Below are 18,968 nucleotides of genomic sequence, written 5' to 3' on the forward strand. Positions count from 1 at the left end.
GTTGCAGGAAAGGGGGAACATGTTTCATGCTGGAAAATAAATCATAAAGTTTTTTTCTATTGTGACTTCTGTTTATTAATAAGAGAAGGACTTCACAATGCTGAAGCGCCTGTCAACACTTGGTTCATGACTTAAACATCTATGTGGGATGAAGGACAACCGGCTTGTACACTGATTTACTCATTTGTTTGGTACACATGGTTTGTCCACACAATTAATTTAACATACATGGTAAGCTGTGTGAAGCGGCCTCTTTGAGTCTTGATAATGGGAATCAAAATAATATTATCATTTATAGTTTCCTGTTCACCTAACATACTTTGAAACCTGTGTGAGGAAACACCTACACAGACACATGTCCTGAATCAATAAATATATATAGCAGGATACTGTATATCCATACCGTTTCATTATCAGGTTAAGTTAGATTGCCGTTCACAGAGGAATGTGCCTTCAACACACTCAAGGTAACAAGTGACTTGACTCAGGTTCCCGGCTCATATTTGTTCTGATCTGTGGGAATCTATGTTTGCTTTTGAAGCAATCGGCCTACCGTAAAACAATAGGCCTACATGTCGTCATCCAATAATCTAAGCCACATTTTGTCCCACTGTGTTAACAACCCTTGTCCTCCTACCACACCTCAGTAGGATAAAGATTCACATCTGTCTTCACAAGAAAACAACATATGCAGAAAACATATTTGTTTTGCCCTGATAATCAATAGCGTGAAACACAACTTGTTTTAAGGGAACTCATTACAGATGTTTTCATGAGATTTTCAACACACCTCGAGAGAATAAATCCTGACAGGAATAATAAAAATGAGAGCAACGAAATGTCACCGAGGCTGTCAAAACTGCAGTTACGACATACGAGCTGTTCTGCTTACACAAATTGTTAGCAGATTATTTATTTGACAGGCATGGTGTTGTTTAGGTTACCTAAGCAATCACAGACTAATACAATTAACAAACTCATCGTGTTTGATTACAAATTTAAAAGCGGCCTAAGAAAAACAGGTTAAACCACAGAATGAAGTTAAACAACAGTATCTTCAACAGATTGGTGACAGTTTGTATGTTGCATCCATGTAAACATTTATTACACAAATAATATTTCAATTTAAGTTTAGTCGATTTAAAAATACAAGATGCGTAAGTAACAAATCTGAAGTCTATGTGTGGGTCAGGAGAAGAATGAGGATGAACTGCAGGACGAGGTGCTAACCACTAAATGTGAAAAAGACAGGGACAATGTTGCCACTGTTAAGTTTCTGTCAGCTCAGCATGACCTGTATAATCCTAGATGCCCGTTTCCCAGGCTACGGTGACAGACAAAGCAGTCAGTCACTTTCCTCTCTGAACTGTTCCACTCAGTCACCACTTCATCTAACCGTCTGTCAGTTCTTCTGCCCTGTCAACAGACTTCTATAATTCCACTTGTAATGCTTCTGTGTGAGAAACTGAAATTGTCTTTCTCTCTCCTAATTCATCTTACCGTATACAGGTGAATGAACATTGGCAAAACTATTGTTGGCAAAGTGCAAACTCCTTGATGCATGATATATAATTGTTTACATTTTCTTATCAAGCTCCACGTTTGTGGAATCAGCTTCCAGTTTGTGTTCGGGCGGCAGACACCCAATCCATTTTTAAGAGTGCGCTGAAGACCTTCCTTTTTGATAAAGCTTATAGTTAGGGCTGATTAGATTCAGCCCCTAGTTTTGCTGATATAGGCTTAGTTTGTCGGGGGACATCTTACTTCTTCCTTCTCTCTGTCTATGCCTGTGTACTCTCATGTTCCGATTAACCCAGCTTCCCCAAATTTCTTTTTGGTTTCTATCTACGCTGGGATCCGGAGTCATGGCTGATCCTGTTGCTGTGGTCCTGAGTCCTGGATCTTGAGTCGTGGCTGTGGTCCTGGATCATGAGTCCTGGATGGATATCCTCGTGGATTCATCTTCTTATTATAGACACATGCATTTCCAAACATTTGGACTACCTTTATTGCAAATGTATTATCTTTTCAATTTACACACGGCATCTATTGCACGTCTGTCCGTCCTGGGAGAGGGATCCCTCCTCTGTTGCTCTCCCTGAGGTTTCTCCCATTTTCCCTTTAAACTGTGGGTTTTCTCCGGAAGTTTTTCCTTGTCCGATGTGAGGGTCTAAGGACAGAGGGTGTCATATTGTCATACTGATATTCTGTACACACTGTGAAGACCACTGAGACAAATGTAACATTTGTGATATTGGGCTATATAAATAAACGTTGATTGATTGATTGATTGAAATGTCACTGAGAGTCCTGGACTTTAATTATTCAAAACCACATTGGAGACTGAATGAATCTCCAAGTTTCAAAGTTTTGAATTAAATCAGCAGTATAACCGTGAGCACACTGTGCAGCATAAATGGAATCAATTTTCGGAGAAGGGGGATGAGAATTTGATTCTAGAAAAGTAGACATTTTCCCTCCTTGTGTGAAAAATCCAGTGATTTCCCTCTTCTGTGCCTCACAGCAGGAAAGCCGGCTTTATGATACCATGATTCACTGGCAGCCAAATGAGAGCCGCGGCCGTAAGCTCTTTATGTGGCATAAAGGCTACCTCTATTAGCGCTGCTGTCATAGCGGGAGAGCTGGCCATTGGGTGGCAGCGCGGCGACAGTTCAGCTCATAACAGTATTCATTTAGTGACAGTGCTGGAGGGTCGTCTGCTGGCAGGCAAAACCAGCTGCGCTGCCGCGTCTAGGCCAACACAAGCACCACTCAAATAATTACACATTTAATCACACATTTTACTATACGTATCGTATACAGGTTTAACAGCCAGTCTAACAGAAAGGTCAATTACATAGAATCTGAATTACTGCCCCTGCTACTCCTTCACTAGATCAGTTGGACTATAATTACTAAGGGAGCTGAATCTCAATAGGCAGCAGATGATACATTTCAGGATTCAAAACAATATATAATGTATTCCGTTTCCCATATTGCTTGAGAACTTTATACGGCCAAGAGCTGGAATATATAATAGTTGTAATATAATATATAATAGTTGTTATGTTGTAGAATATGTGCAAGCAAAACCAAAATTATTTCAAAGCTGTTTAGTATCAGAGACGTAATGAATAATTTTTTAATTATTACGTTTATTCTGGTTTGTTTTGTGTTTGTATCTTGTATTTTAAATGTATTTATATTATGTTGTGTACAGCACTTTGGTCTGAAGGTTTTTAAAGTGCTATATAAATAACATTGGATTGGATTGGATTGGAATAAACTGGAGCAGATTAAGTATATCATATAAAAACGTTCTCATAGACAATTCTTCTTCACCACTGCAGTGCTTACAGTTTCAACTTTCAGCTTCAATAACTAAACTATTGTGTGGACCGAGTGTAACAGGCAGCCAGTCATAGGCCTGTTTAAAAGCATTTGATTGACATAATGGTCAGGAAGAATGAAGGTTAAACAGAGGGAACAAAATAGAAGAACAGGACAAGATTGGATTGCTATATCTGGTGAAGTTAGGTTGTATTTGTATTATTATATATCTGTTTGTGTCCGTGTGAATTTCTGAGAAATCTCACAAAAGTGCACTTTAATCTACACCAATAAATATACTGACCTAAGACAACATTTAACTGGATTTTTGTGCTCGGCTACTCTAGTCATGCTAAAAAGTAATCAGCTCAGACATGATGTGTCTGCCCTTCATTCTCTCTCACCGGTCAGGTCCAGTCCCAGATCATTTCCAAGTGCAAGGTTGCAAAGAGAATGTCCCACATCCGAGACAAAAACACAGAGAGAGACAGATGCCTGCCACATCAACGGTTTCTCCTCTTACATCACACAGGAAAGCGCACACAAAGAATCATTTCAGCTCAAGGCTAGTGAGTTTCAACCCAACTGCAGGTGGAAGAAACACATCGGCACTCTGAGCACTGTAACAATGCTACATCCAGAGAACTTTTCAATTTACTAAAGAGGACTGGACATTAGTTTTATATGTTGTTAATGGTATTTATTTCACACTCGTCACTTCCTTGGATCCTCAGCAATACAATCACTGAGTATAAATTCAGTAATTGAACAGCTCTTGAAACATACAGAGTATTACATACATGCTCTGTCGTAGGCAATCAGACAGACACCATATCTACATGTCCCCCAAATCTAGTTGCAATAGCACAAAGTGCCCAGTAGATATGACATGTTCTATAATACAAGCCCTGCCAACACCATTTGAGCCAGCGAAAGCAAAACTGTATCAATCATCACACCTGTTTTGTTCTAGATATGTCCTGTACCCAATTTGGTGAAGTTGCTAAATACTTGCTGAGGCAAATAGCAGAAAGATCTAGATGTTACTTCAATTATAGATTTAAAGTTCAAAAGAACCAGGCCAAACCATAATGTCCATTGTTACAGTGCCACCAGTTGGCCCAGTGCTCTACATTCGCCAATGCACTCTCTTGGATCAGCACAAAGTGTGAAGTTGTTTGGATGAACGATTTTTGAGATGCTGACACTCAAACGCACAGACAAAATGTCCTAGCTTTAAAAGTTTGATGAGTGAAATAACAAATAAAATGCAAGAAAACGGGGACAAAGCCATAGAGTAGATTCATGATTATCTGCCATTGTGAGCTAGATGACAAGGTCAGCATTATTTTTGAACTGTACCAATTAAACAATGGCCTCAGTGTTACATGCAACATGATTCTGCACCTGAGCTTGGATCATTGTAGCGCTCTGCAGTCTACAAAAACACATGTGACAGAATTTCAAGAAACTTGAATGTGCCAGGTGGAGCAGCATTTTTCAGTTTTTGCAGCCAGTAAAATCATTTGTGCAGTACAGGAAAAAGACAGACTCTAAACGGAGTGTGGAGAAAAAGACTAGCAAGGAAAATCCAACCAAGAAGAAAATCAAACATGTCCCTCTTGGTTCCTTCTTGGGCTTTACTGGCTAGAGCTGACCGCAACTCTTCCTTCCTCTTTGTAAAGCCCACAAAGAAAAATGCTTGAGGTCACTGTGATGTCTGGGACGGCTCAAGGATTCAGTCAAATTGAGTCTATATTCAATGAGCAGTAAAAGTGAGAGTCTGCACCGACTTGTCTCCAACAGGGAGAAGGTATAAACACAAGCTAGCACTAGCAGGACCTGCATGATAAGTCACACAATCACATTTAGCATATTCAGCCACATTAAGGCAACAGCGGCAGTGACAAAGACCAGCTCGATATTGCAGAGCCTGTGGCTGTATGATGAAGTGGACTCACCTTGGCGTTGGCTTTGGTCTTGCTGCTGCTGCCGTTTGTGGTGTTGTTGGGGCTTTCATTGGCATCTTCATGAACTCTGTCCAAAAGCCAGAGGAGGAATTCAAGTGCATCGTGCTGAGAGTTTCCCCGAAACTGAGAGCCGTACTTTGCCACTATGCTCTAAGAGAAGAGAAGAAACATCATAATTAATACCTTGGGTGATTTCAAGTTATTAAATACTGACATCTTTCCTGACAAAATGAGGCCACGATCACAGGAACTCATCATTTGTGAGCCACAGTTAGTTCAGCTTTGAGCACATTTCTTCTCTTATCATCCCTTAGTGCAGACCCATTCAAGTTCATCTGCCAGACAGTGTTTGGCTAAGATATCATCCTGTAATAAATTCATTCACAATTCTCTTTGGGAAACATTTTTGAAAATTGAAGGCACTTAACAATTAATGACATGTAACACTTGCAAAGTTGCATGCAACGAATCAAGCCATCTGCTAAAAACCTTTCAACAATGTTCACTGTAGTTTAATGAAGGGCTGAACATTATTATTATCTATTTAATTTGATTTATAATTTGGTCTAAGAATGTCAGAAAAAAGCTGAAAATGCCTGATGTAATTTAGTACAGCACAAGTTGTTATCATCTAATGTGTTGATCTCTTTGACCAACAGCCCAATATATATATACATGTATATCATGCATGCCAAAGAGAAAATACAATTCTAATATTCAAGAAGTTAGAACTAGCAAATGACAAAAGCAATGATCTAATGTTACTCGGCAAATAAGTAAAGCTGAGACATTTGTTAGAATTGGTTTGTTAATTGTTTATCTTTGCATACCTTTGTGTGTTCAGAGAAAGAGTGAAAGAGAAATTATACATCGTGTTTTCTCGAAACCTCAATGTCATTATTAAAATGAATGATACAATTACACAGAAACACAAACCACATTGCAACTGCTCCGCCAAATTTCACAATGTCAAGCTAATGGCTGCATGGTATAAGAATACCCAGAAATATCACCAATGTTGAGAGACTGACATTCAGTTTAATATGGTCTTCTTCCTTTGCATTGAAACAAGTCAAACGACTACATCATCTTTTTTTCAAGACATTAAGACTATGTTTGGCAGCATAGCACAATAAGACAGTCTTCATAAGCCATTAGTGGTGCCTAATAATATTTAAAGAAATTCTTCCCCAAACGCTTGCGTACGAAACGATGACTCACAAAGGGACATCCAAGACCCTGACAGAGAAAAATTGACATGCAAAACTAACGGCAGCATTAATAGTACACTAACACCACACTGTATGGCTATAATCTCTCTGTTGCTCTCCTTCTCTGTGTGAGACTGACAGGATCCATCCTCTGCTCCAGACCTCATTATAAACATTATACCTGCAGTATCCCAGTATCTAAATATAAACAGGGGAGGGAGGACCCCCCTCTACCTGAGGGAGACAGCCTGCTAATAAGCTTCATTGCTATGAGGGAGCACTGACAGGCGATGGAGGGTTGAGGGACAGATGGAGAGATAGGGCGGCAAAGAAAAAGAGAGGAGAGGGAAGGACGCTGGCAGAGTTTCAACAGAACTGCAAGTGTTGTTTTGTCTCCTTATCAAAAAAGGACGAAACTGACTGGCCGCGGGATGACAAGTGAGAAATAGAAGGCAGCACAGTCTCTCAAAGCTACACACAAAATAGTGCAAGTCAAAACAGTTTCCAAGGTTACAGTGACTATAGGCACAGAGGTATGATGACATCAAGAGGTTAAGACTTCCTTTCGACGAGGGTAAGACCCCTCCATAAGGCTTATCTGCTGGTTTTGGTGCGTGTGTGTGTCTGTGAGTTTGCTGGGATCATAATTTCACTCATCTTTTTGATATCTGTTTAAAGTGCCGTCTCTCAGAGTGTCTCTGGCGACATGTGCCATAAAGACTCAAAGGAACTTAAGCAGATTTGGCAGGATTGTATTCCCAAGCATCAATTCATTTTTTATTGAAATCTTGTAAAAGGGAGGGAAACAAGAAAGAAGATGGTAAGAAATGCGGGGAGACAAAGAAACAAATTGCAAGTCAAAATGTCGAGTTCCTCTGTAAACACTAGCAGTGTTCGAGCTGACCTCAGCAGAGCTCTGGTTGGATCTTACTTGTTTACATATCATATCATAGCTCTTCAAAGATAAATATGGATTTAAGGGTCAACTTAAAGTTAAAGTTAAAAGCCTTTTATTGTCATTATACACAGAGTATAACGAGATTCAGAGTGCAAGTCTGTCCCGGTGAGCAAAAAATACAAACACATACATAACACTAAATAACACGGCGATAGGACAGACAACATACACAATCATACGGGGGAATAAATAGTTAAAAATATTGATATAGAAATAGTAAATAAAGTGCATTAAAAGTGTGTGTATGTGTGAGAATAGTTAGGGTTATTGCATTATGTGTGGTGGTTGAGCAGCCTGACGGCCCAGGGGTAGAAACTGTTTTTGAGTCTGTTTGTCCGTGACTTGAAGCTGTCCTGTCTCTCCTCCCAGAAGGCAGGAGAGAGAACAGTCTGTGACCTGGGTGAGAGCTGTCCTTTATTCTTTTGTTAGCTCTGCTGCGGCAGCGGGAGGTGGAGATGTGTTCCAGAGAGGGCAGGGGGAGGTGGAGATGTGTTCCAGAGAGGGCAGGGGGAGGTGGAGATGTGTTCCAGAGAGGGCAGCGGGAGGTGGAGATGTGTTCCAGAGAGGGCAGGGGGAGGTGGAGATGTGTTCCAGAGAGGGCAGGGGGAGGTGGAGATGTGTTCCAGAGAGGGCAGGGGGCAGCCGATGGTTTTCTCTGCCATCCTGATCACTCTCTGCAGAGCTTTCTTGTCCGCAGCTGAACACCCTGCATACCACCCCGAGATGGAGTATGACAGCACGCTCTCGATGGTCGCCTGGTAGAAGGACACCAGCAGCTTCGTGTTCAGTCGGTTTCTCCGAAGCACCCTCAGGAAGTGTAGTCGCTGCTGGGCCTTAACTTGAGGTAGGATAGAGTTTTTTGAAAGTAATATTGATCAGTCTCGACTCTAGAGGATCTTACTCAACCCACCTACCCCTGATAGGGCTGATCAGACGACCTATGGCCTGAGAAATTAAACCAGTGTAGAAGTTCTTTAAAACTTGCATTCTTCCTAATAGCCAGGTAACGGCTCAACTTGCAAAAATAGGTCGGGTTGTAAATACGTTTATGAGAACATGACCTTACTTCTCACTTGATTCAATACGTCAGTGAACAAGTGAGTTCCTTGTCTCAAGTTTTAAGTCTTCTTCAATACAGCATGATTTCCATTTTCTTAATTTTCTGAAGTTAATTGTAACATGTTTGTATTTTGTTATGTTCTGTTATACTTTGTTAAACCCTCTTCCCCCTTTGTCACTTCTGGTTGCAACAGAACATGTCATATTTAAACATATTTAGGACAAGTCTAACAAAGGTACAAATGAGCTCAAGAGTTCAGCATTGGTTGCGTAGTCCTGGCAATGTCTTTTGTGTATTTTCTGTCTTTGCACAAATCAAGGACTACCAGCTTTTCTCAAAACAAAGAAAGCCTACAAGACAGATAACAGAGAGACAGCCATACAGTTGTTGTTCTCCGCAGCGGGGGTCATGACCTCCCCGCGGTCAGCAGAGATAAGGGTGCACTCTGGCAACAGTCCCTGCTTCCAACACCCAGATGTCTGTTTTGATGTCCCGTCCTGCTACCTTTGCTTCACCTCATACCATTAACCCCTCATGCCCTCGCCACATCCATCTTCCTCCTCTGTAAACAATGACGGATCAGAGTGCTGGCTAGACAGGAATGTACTTTAAACATACATCAGACAAATGTCCCCTACTCGCTCTCCCTAAAAGAAATATTTACAACACCTATCCTCATCATGGTCGAGCCTGCCAAACATACCTGGATAGATTTCTGGCTGACGGACAGTGAATGTTACTGATTCATTAAGATAAGGCTTAACATTAAGAAGACCACACTTCTTTACCACACACACTAACCACCACCAGACAGGCTGGAATGAGGCTGGATAGCATCAGTCATTACTGGCTGCTCCATTTGCCGTTTCATTTTTCAGCGGCCTGGTGTTGTTGGCTCACCTCTGGACGCAGGACAGTCATCACTTACAGCCTCGACTTTTACCACTCTCTCTCTCTCTCTCTCTCTATTCCATCATGCTGTGTTCCATCTTTCCTTTTTCTTCCTTATACACACCAACACACACAAACTTTCTTTTCTCCTTAATTTCTATTATGCCTCTTCTCTATCCTCTCTATCATGTTAGAACCAATCCCTCCACTAATCAGAAGAGGTCAGGCCAACACACACACACACACACACACACACACACACACACACACACACACACACACACACACACACACACACACACACACACACACACACACACACACACACACACACACACACACACACACACACACACACACACACACACACACACACACACACACACACACACACACACACACACACACACACACACACACACACACACACACACACACACACACACACACACACACACACACACACACACACACACACACACACACACACACACACACACACACACACACACACACACACACACACACACACACACACACACACACACACACACACACACACTGCTCTGGCAGCTAGTGCGTGCACGAGAGAGGGAAGGCACTAGAGCGTGCTTGAGAGGGGGGGTACTGCAGGCACGGCTGCAGTGCAGGGAGTGGAAGCAGAGCGCTGAACACACACGGCTCTTATTAAAACGGCGCTTTCTCACCGGTGTGCTTTTCCCCGTCATTCTTAAAGTACCGATACTAATGAAACGGAGGAATCGTAACGTTTTTGACGGCAGGGTATCGCGGTACCTTTCAAGTATCGGTACACCGTGCAACACACACACGAAGAGAGAGGGAGAGAGAGAGAGAGAGAGAGAGAGAGAGAGAGAGAGAGAGAGAGAGAGAGAGAGAGAGAGAGAGAGAGAGAGAGAGAGAGAGAGAGATGGGCCTCTCTTTGCAGCATAACACCTGTCCTTTCCTGCCTCTTCCTCCAGTCCAGCCATCATTTGAAATCTACTCAGCTACAGCTGCAAGTAGCATTCCAAAGTTGTCAACAACTAAACCGATTAAATTGGCAATAATTTGATAATTATCAATTTGAGTAATTTCTAAGGAAGACATTTCCAAATTATTGATCACAGCTTCTTAAATATGGATTATTTTCTGGTTTGTTCTCCAAGAGTAAAATGTATTTGAACATGTGTTATTGGGCTTTGGGAAGCAATGACCAAAGTGTTTCACTAAAAAGCAAATCAATAATTAAGAAAATAATATAGATTCATTATTAATGTAATAATTGTAGGTTGCAGCCCATACTTCCTGTGTCTTATTAGGCCTCATTGGACTCACCTCCAGATCAAAAGAGAACAGGCAGGTATGTTTAAAGTAACTCTAAATGGAGACAGACGTATATTTCCTCCGCTGTGCTAAGAAGCATTCGATAAAGGTGCCAGTGAGTCAAGACTGAACAAAGCCTTCTTATCTTCAGAAGTCCTCGGCATGGGATTTACAGGCGATCAGAAAGAAATAAGGAGGGATGAGATGCGATGGAAATATTCGCCTCTGAATGGTTTACAGCCCAGGAAAAGGCTCCATGGGCTCTGCTGAAACTGAGAGATTGATACTCTGAGGATTCACAGCCGATGCTGTAAATATGTGAGCCCAACTGAGAGTCTGCAAGCTGTATCTGTCATGCCATCAAGAGCCGTATGAATGTATGCCATTTTCATATGCTTTCCCTATCACTGAGATAAAGTATGAAAGTCATGCCCAACTCCATGATTCGGTGATCGCAGTATCACATCTCATTATACTAAAGATTGATTTATTCCCATGGCTTCCTACACCGTGTGTGTCTTTCAAGCTTGGTACATAAATCATGGGAGGGATAATAAACCTGGAGTAAAATGGTCTCATATTATAGTGCTTACACAGATACAGCGCAGACACACTTCTCCTTGTGTTCTTTTATTGCCTTTTGTCGTCACAGCGGTGTAGGTATAATGGAGTGAGGCTCACTGAGTCGTGGGAAAGCATGCTGCTCCCAAACAGCATATGGTGGCTCTGTTACAGTACTTGTAAGTGGTCTATCTTGAGATGAAGTGTTTGAAGCGTTACCACTTCCCTACTTGCTTTAACAGGTAAGACATGGATCCCCCTGTATATCAGTGGTGAAACCCCTGATTATTATATCTACAGTGTTCCTAAAAACAGCATATCAAATATCCTAGCCGCACACTGCTAAAAACTCCCAAAAAAGTGTCCCCATCTGTTTCCCTGAAAGACTGCCACTAACAAACTCAAATGAGAGGCTGCCCCGCTGTGCCTGCTCAGCACAGTCCAGGTGGTGCATATATCCTCACAGCAATGTATGTGTCTCTCTCTTTCCACAAACAACACCTTCAGCACTAAGAATACGAACAAAGTGGTCTTTGAAGAGACGCAGAGACAAGAAAAGACAAACAAACCATCAGTCTCGCTGTCCTGCCTCTCTGTCACACACTGCCTGCACTCCCAGAACAAACAACACTGCTTAAAACACCAGGCCTCATCTCCACGGCTGAGCTCCTCTGGCTTCACGGAGCTGCATCCTGTCAAGCGTAAAAAAGATGAACCCTGGCTCCTATGCTACAACTTCTCAAAGTAGTTACAGTGTTATTAAATCCTTTAGGTCAGGAGTGTAATGCTCGAGTCAATTTGTCGTCCAGATAAATTGATGTAGACTACTTTTGGAGTGTCCGAAAAAAAGGACACTTCATGTCTCCAGATTTCATTTTAATTAATTTAGGTTTAAATACAGCACATCCATGATTCATATCAGCCGGACTCAAAGTGTATGACTTATAGGAATCTAATGAGTGTGTGCAGCTTCTACCAATCCTCTAATAATGACTCCCATGAGAAGCTTCTTTTCTCATCATTCACTCTGTCCAGTGAGGAATGACCATGTCTGAGGCTTAAAGACTCACTTTTTTTATAAAATGCCACAACCATCACCGAACCATTCTAGTCAATCACACAATTCAACTTTTTACACCCTGAAATGGATTGTAATTTTGGACAAAGACCGACTTTACACGGTTAATAAATAACAATCTAAATGTTTTCAGCTGAGCAAAACAGGGGCATTTTGGGTTATGACAGCCAGCCAAGAAATTAAAACAAAACTATCTCCAACTTTTTTCCACAGAGTGCCTCCAGCATTTAAATATTGACTTAACTTCTTGCTAATAAGCCTGAGGTCTTTCTTCAGTTTATATAATGGTATTCGTCCTGAGAAGCACATGACTCCTAATCATCGCAATACAGATCCCAATACAAAAGAAGTTGTAGAACTTTCTGCAAAACTTTCTTTTTGCAGGCCAGTGCATCTCTTGAAGTGTGAACAGATGTGGTAATGACCATCAGTTGTCAAAGTTGCCTGTCCCTTTTTCTTAAGTAGAGCCTAAAGTGGTCTTATGACAGTCACAGGAGGGACGATATTGTGTTTACCATCTGAGTGCACACCAATGGAGGCGTCTCAGCGGGGGGCATTCTGCTTTCCAGGCTGGAAGCACTTGCCACAGTAAACATCCTCTCTTCTGCTTCACCCTGGGATGAGCAGACACACAAATCCCTGTGTCCATGCGATGGGGCGAGTCGAGAAAAAGGGTAGTGACGTACATTCTTTTTTTTGCAGACCAATACTATGAGAAGTAATAGAGCAAAGAAGAGAATAGAGCGACTAAAGAGAAGCACGTTCAGACATTAGGTTCAAGGGCTAATATTCCGAGTTGCCTTCCTGCAGGTGGCCTACTCAGGGACTTTTATCAAGCACCATTTTTAACCAATAATATTCCAGACCTAGAGGAATCAATCTCGTCCTGTGGCCACTCCAAAGAGGTCAAGTTTTGAATATACTGTAATACCTACTTTTTACATTCATTAATGACCAACACATATAAAGTTCTAAGTCGTTGATGTTTAAAATAAGCTCTTTCAAATTGCACACGCTGAGCCTTTAAGATCCATAACACCATGCCTCCTTACTTTTATCAGATAAAAACAGCAGCTTCTTCTTTGTTAATACCTTTCCCGTACAGCTTTTTATTAAACTGCACTCTCTCCAGTACACATTATTAATGTATCACTAACCTGTGGTAAATAAAAAAGTAACTGTCATGAATATTAACCTTTTACATTATAAATCTCACTCATTTATCCCTATGTGTGTTTTTGTGCACATACTCCCCCCAGGCTGTCTGTCTGACAACAGAGCAGTCATCACTCAATACTGGTTGAGTGCCGTCTGAGGCCAGAAGGGAACCCAGAAGCCCCGGCTCACAACAGAAAGAAAGCCTTCTGTGTGTACGTGCTATCCTCTTGTTGATCTATTCTCTGGTTATATCTCATTATATTTTGTCAAGTGATGTTGCAACTCCTATGACATGCATTTAAAAGTGTATGCAAGTATAACACAGGAATGCTTAAGTCCCTGCACTCCACATGACAGACGGGGAATGCAGACAAACCTCATGAAGTGCTGGATTGTAGGGCAGGTGAGTCAAGAGGAGACTTTGCAGCCGGTGTGTAATCAGTAACTACATTGCATGCACACACAATAGTAAAATGTAGAAACTAAGAGGCAAAGTGGTGACACAACCCCTTTGTCTCTTTACTTCATGGAAATGGGACATGCCCTTTGACCCACAGTCAAACACGTGTTCTTTTAAACATTTGTGTTACCAATATAGTCTGTGATATGTATATTACTTACAAATCCTACAAAACCCTCTTGACATATTCCCATTGTGCTGTTGGGCTGGCTCCACAGGACACAGGATTTGTCTGTCTTTGAGTGAAATAAATAGTTTGGGTATTATCTGGGGGGGTTCCATGTGGGAAGAATGCATATATGTAATCCTACCTGAAGATAATGACATCTCTTTATTGCTGGGGTAGCTCTCAGTGGGGCCCTGGGACACAAATATCCGGACTATCTTTATTCATTCTTCATTCTCTGTATGACTTCTCCAAGTACTCATGAGTGCACTGCACAGACCAGAAAACTCAAGTCAATTGAATTATATTTTGCCCAGAGACCCAGAAAACCATCAGCACTCATGAGCTGTGAAATACCTGGCTGCAGGTTTGCTGTGTGTCAATTAGTTTGTGATGATTTGATTTAAAATGCCTTAAGGCCCTTTGATGTTGGTTTTAGTGTGCTGTATAAGGGCACATTCACAGACACATGTGCTGTTAATAAAATAATCACAAAGCAATTGAAACACAGTGGTTTAACTTGGGGCCCATGGATGCATGCTTTGGTCAGAGAGAAAGGTGGCTATTATTCACTTTGTTGAAAACATTGCAGCTATGTTTCCAATTTTAAATAGGCTAAGTTAGAAAGAAATAAGTTGTCTATGAACTATTTCCTCAATGGCATACGGGAATCAAGCATTCTTTCCACTGAGATGATTGGAATTAAGACACAACTAAGACACTACTAATAACAACGCAGTAACATCAACAGCAGTATATCACCCAGTGCATTCCCCGTCCTCACCTTGAACTCCACTGACAGCTGAGGTGTGTACTCCAGGGTCCACAAGCCTCGGACCAGCGTCGCCAGCTGCTCGGTCACCTCTCCCCTGGCGGGAAGCGGCTCCTCGCCCCTCACGTCCCCGTTCACCCTCCTCTGGTACAAATCCGACTTGTACTGCTCCAGCCCGAGGTACTCGGCCAGCAGGTCCGTGTTGTTGAGGCACTGAACCACGGCGTTCATGAAACAGGTGTTTCCATGGTTCTTCAGCCCCAGCACACCGGGGGTCTTGTCGCCGAAGCACCACGACAGCCTGTCTTTCACCGAGCCGTGAGTGGAGGAGGACACCGTGGAACTCTTCTTCACGGTTCCCTCTCTGGAGGTCTGCCCACTGTCGTCTCTGAAACCCCCAGAAGCGGTTCGCCCGAACCCGCCGTCGTCGTCCTCCGCGTCCGGCGTTTCCGCGTCGCCAAAGTGCGCAAAAGTGCCCAAAGTTTTAAGAATCCTTCCCATGAAATTCCCAAAAGATCGCAGCGATTTCCTCCTAGCAAATCTTCCGGTTTTATATTTCTTCTCCTTTCGCTTTGTCGTCTTGGGTTTCATAGCTTTTCTTACCTTGTTTTCCTTGCGGGTATCCATGGCTCTAGTACTTAGAAGGACAGATAATGAAACAGATTGTGGAGTCGCACCTGTCTGCAAGCCGGTCTGTCTACCCCTCCTCCTCTTCCTCTTCTCTCTTCAAACCTTACCGCTGAGGTGGCTCACACTCGGTGCCCATAAAGCACATGGTCACTGATATTAATCCCCTGACAACCCGGTAATTCCAAATACGAGGTGTTCATCAGCCTGCGCGTGTTTGTAGGTGACGCTCTCTCTCCAGGAACAACATAGATTAGACTTGTTCCTCCCTGCACTCAGCAGGTTCTCACACACTTCCTCATCTCAGCGCAGGATCGTACGCTGGCAGTCTTGGACTCTCTCTCCCCACCACTATTCCTCCCTCCCTCCTGTCCTGTCAATGGGGTTTAACAATGAACATGTTTCTATTTGGAGAATCACGTCTAATGCCCGCCCCTTAGACATTAATTAAAATGTCCTGAAATACACAGCAATAGAAAATGTTCAAACAATGAGCAGGAAATCATTTTTCGTACAGCTTCACATTGTTCCTGGAATGGCAAAAAGTATAAAACTCAACATGTCTTGATTGTTGCACAAGGAACAAGGAAGTTGATTTATTTAATTATGATGTTATGCAATGTAGCCTTAAACTGCCCCCTGTAGGAGCAAGTACAACATCACCTGGTTTAACCTCTTCAGAAGGTTTGAATACATCTTTGGCATTAGTTGAATGGAATGCACTAAAGGTGCCCCTATAAGCACAGACATGTAAATAACACTCAATTCTTAATAAGAACAAGAGCCACAGATTCCTAGAGATATATTTATAGTTGTTTTGCATCTTTGGTCACTTGTGTGTCTTTGTAGACTTTGTTGTCTGTTGGTCTTTTTACAGGTCTTTGGTTCTTGTATGTATTTGGGTAATTCTACAGATCTTTGTGGCAGTTTTGCATCTACAGTATTGTGGTTGTTTTGTGTCTCTTTGTGGTTCTTTTTGGTCTGTTTTGTGTGTCCTTGTGGTTGCTTTGTCTCTTGCTGTGGTCATTGTATGTCTCTGTGGTAGTTTTGCATGTCTTTGTGGTCATTTTAAAGGTCCCATGTCATGGCCATTTCTACTGATCATAATTCCATTGTTGAGGTCTACTAGAATAGATTTACATTGTTCAATGTTCCAAAATCACATTGGTTTTCTCATACAGCATCTCCTAAACGGCTTGTTGGAACTCCTGGTTGTTTCCTGGTTGCTGCGTGGGGTCTGCGAGACAGCGAGACAGTACGTGGCGAACTGTGAGTGGAGATCAGCGGAGCCGCGGCTGAGAAAAGACAAGGCTGAGAGAGTGTGTGTGCCGGCGAAACTCCGCGGAGTACAGCGGCTGAGAAAAGATAAGGCTGAGTGAGTGTGTGAGGAGCTCCGCGGATTGGTCCATTTGGACCTGGGTATCGTTACGTCACTATACTCAGGAAGAAAAAAATGGAAAAAGAAAAATCTCCAACGAGGCGTTCTGGGGCAGCATAGACAGGTATTTTCTGTGTTAGAGTTGTACTCGCTACAGGGTGTACTTTGAGGGTTTGGGACTTTGCAGAGACTCTGGCACATAATCAGTAACTGCAGGCTGTTGTTTACATTAATCTTACGCTTCAACAAGACCATATGTTAAACCTCTAGCCTACAACAGAGACATATCAGCTACTGAAATCCTTTTGGTAGTGCATTATCATCACTTGATAGATACTAATAGTCGGCACTCATTAAAATACAGTGAGATCTCACAATGTAGAAATTGAAGGGTATGTTTATATATCTGATTGTAAAATACTGTTTCTGTACTGTGTGTTCAAAAATATTATTTCCTTGCTTGACCCTGTCTTTGAGATGCGTCGTATACAACAGACCAACATTCACAGACACATCTAAAGCATCCTATAAATAGCCTGCTGCTGCCACACATCCATGCTGCTGCTGCTGTTCACCCTGGAAGCTCCACAAAGTAAAAAAAAAAGTTTTCTCTTTCCATGCACCCGTGGCATGGAATTAGTTTCAAATTATCATTACCTTTCTTATTTCTGTGAACATCTTTAAATGTCTCCTCAAACTGCCCAAAGGAAACATGTAACTGTTTAAAATAAGCCTTGACTCAGGTGGAAAGTGGATATTGACTGAAGTTTTCTCTTCTTTTACTCGTATTTCAAAAGAACTGTCCTGACTAAATCTAAGTAGCCTAAATAATGATTGAAAAATAGGTCATAGTAAAATAAAGGACCACTCGGCCTGAAACAATCAGCCCTAATTTTTAACGGGGATTTTTGTGCTATATTCAGATTCTAATCACCCTGAAGCTTTATTTCACAGCTCAGCAGTACTAAAGATTGAAAATAGTGGGCCAGATGTGCAGATTAATTGGAATATGTAGTATGGGCCCCATCCAATATCTCCATAATTTTCCCAATGCCATTATTCCAGCAATGGAAGAAAAAGGCTCATATAGTATACCATAGTAACAAATAAACTAATTATGTGTCAAACTCATAGACTGTAGCCTATATATAAAGGTCAAACTCTTCCTTACAGAAAAGGACACACACGTGTCCTCTATTCATTGCTAACAGGGAGATTTCTTTACTGACTATACTGCAGGTTTGCCATTTGACTTTTTTTAGGGAAGCAGGGATGAGTTATTCATTATTTAGATGATCCATTTTAAACAATGGTGAGTAGAGTGGGTTCAGATCTACCTCATTCACACCAACGCAACTCCGGTTCAAGCTCCGTGCTAGAGCTTTTCAGGTTCAGAACCGGTTCTTCGGTTTAGCTCCGGCTCTTTTCACACTGCCCAGAGTCCGACTGGTGCTGCGTCATTGCGTCATCGTTTGCGTCATGACGTAACCGTTTGGGTGCCTGCTTCATAAAGCCAAACCGCACGGAAACCCCTCACAGCTGACACCGACAACAACAACAATGGCCGATTGTGCTCCAGCTTCCTCTGTACCTCTTCGGAGATTCCCAGTAGGCAGCTGGTCTCTTCAGTGGACCACTGCTGCTTGTTACGTTTCTCCATCGTTGTGTACAAACTGGATACAACGCTGGCTTTTTGTTGTTCAGGAGTTGATCCCGCCCCTGCCCCTGCTTCGACGTAAGCGTGACGTATGTGGTGCTTTTGCTCTGGCCGGAAACATGTTTGGTGCTTGAAATGAACCGGATTCCGGAGCTAAGAGGCTGCTCCGCTGCGGTGTGAACAGGAAAACCCGGTGCTTTTCAAGCTCCAGCTCCGAACCGGCCCTGAAACACCGTTGGTGTGAATGAGGTATGAGAGGCTTTCTGCTGTCTTAACCAGAATCCTTCAGGGATCACTGTTGATAGATAAGCTGACAGCAGCTCTGTGCTTAGCCAACAATCTCAGCCTCCTCCTTTTCTCTACAGCAA

At 42.3% G+C, this 18,968-nt stretch overlaps 1 protein-coding gene across 1 annotated transcript in view; it reads right to left on the minus strand.

The window, feature by feature from the left end:
• usp43a (ubiquitin specific peptidase 43a) overlaps positions 1 to 15,929 on the minus strand; it is a 118,690-nt gene extending 102,761 nt beyond the window's left edge. Inside the window, exons 1-2 of the mRNA XM_034083073.2 lie at positions 14,951 to 15,929; positions 5,292 to 5,450 (exon numbers count right to left, since the gene is read on the minus strand). Coding sequence (XP_033938964.1) covers positions 5,292 to 5,450; positions 14,951 to 15,565 — 774 coding nt within the window. The 5' untranslated portion in view covers positions 15,566 to 15,929. The remainder of the gene's footprint in view (positions 1 to 5,291; positions 5,451 to 14,950) is intronic.
• Between the last annotated feature and the right edge of the window lie 3,039 nt (positions 15,930 to 18,968).

Source organism: Pseudochaenichthys georgianus, chromosome 1, assembly GCF_902827115.2.
Source record: "Pseudochaenichthys georgianus chromosome 1, fPseGeo1.2, whole genome shotgun sequence".
Classification (NCBI taxonomy): domain Eukaryota; kingdom Metazoa; phylum Chordata; class Actinopteri; order Perciformes; family Channichthyidae; genus Pseudochaenichthys; species Pseudochaenichthys georgianus.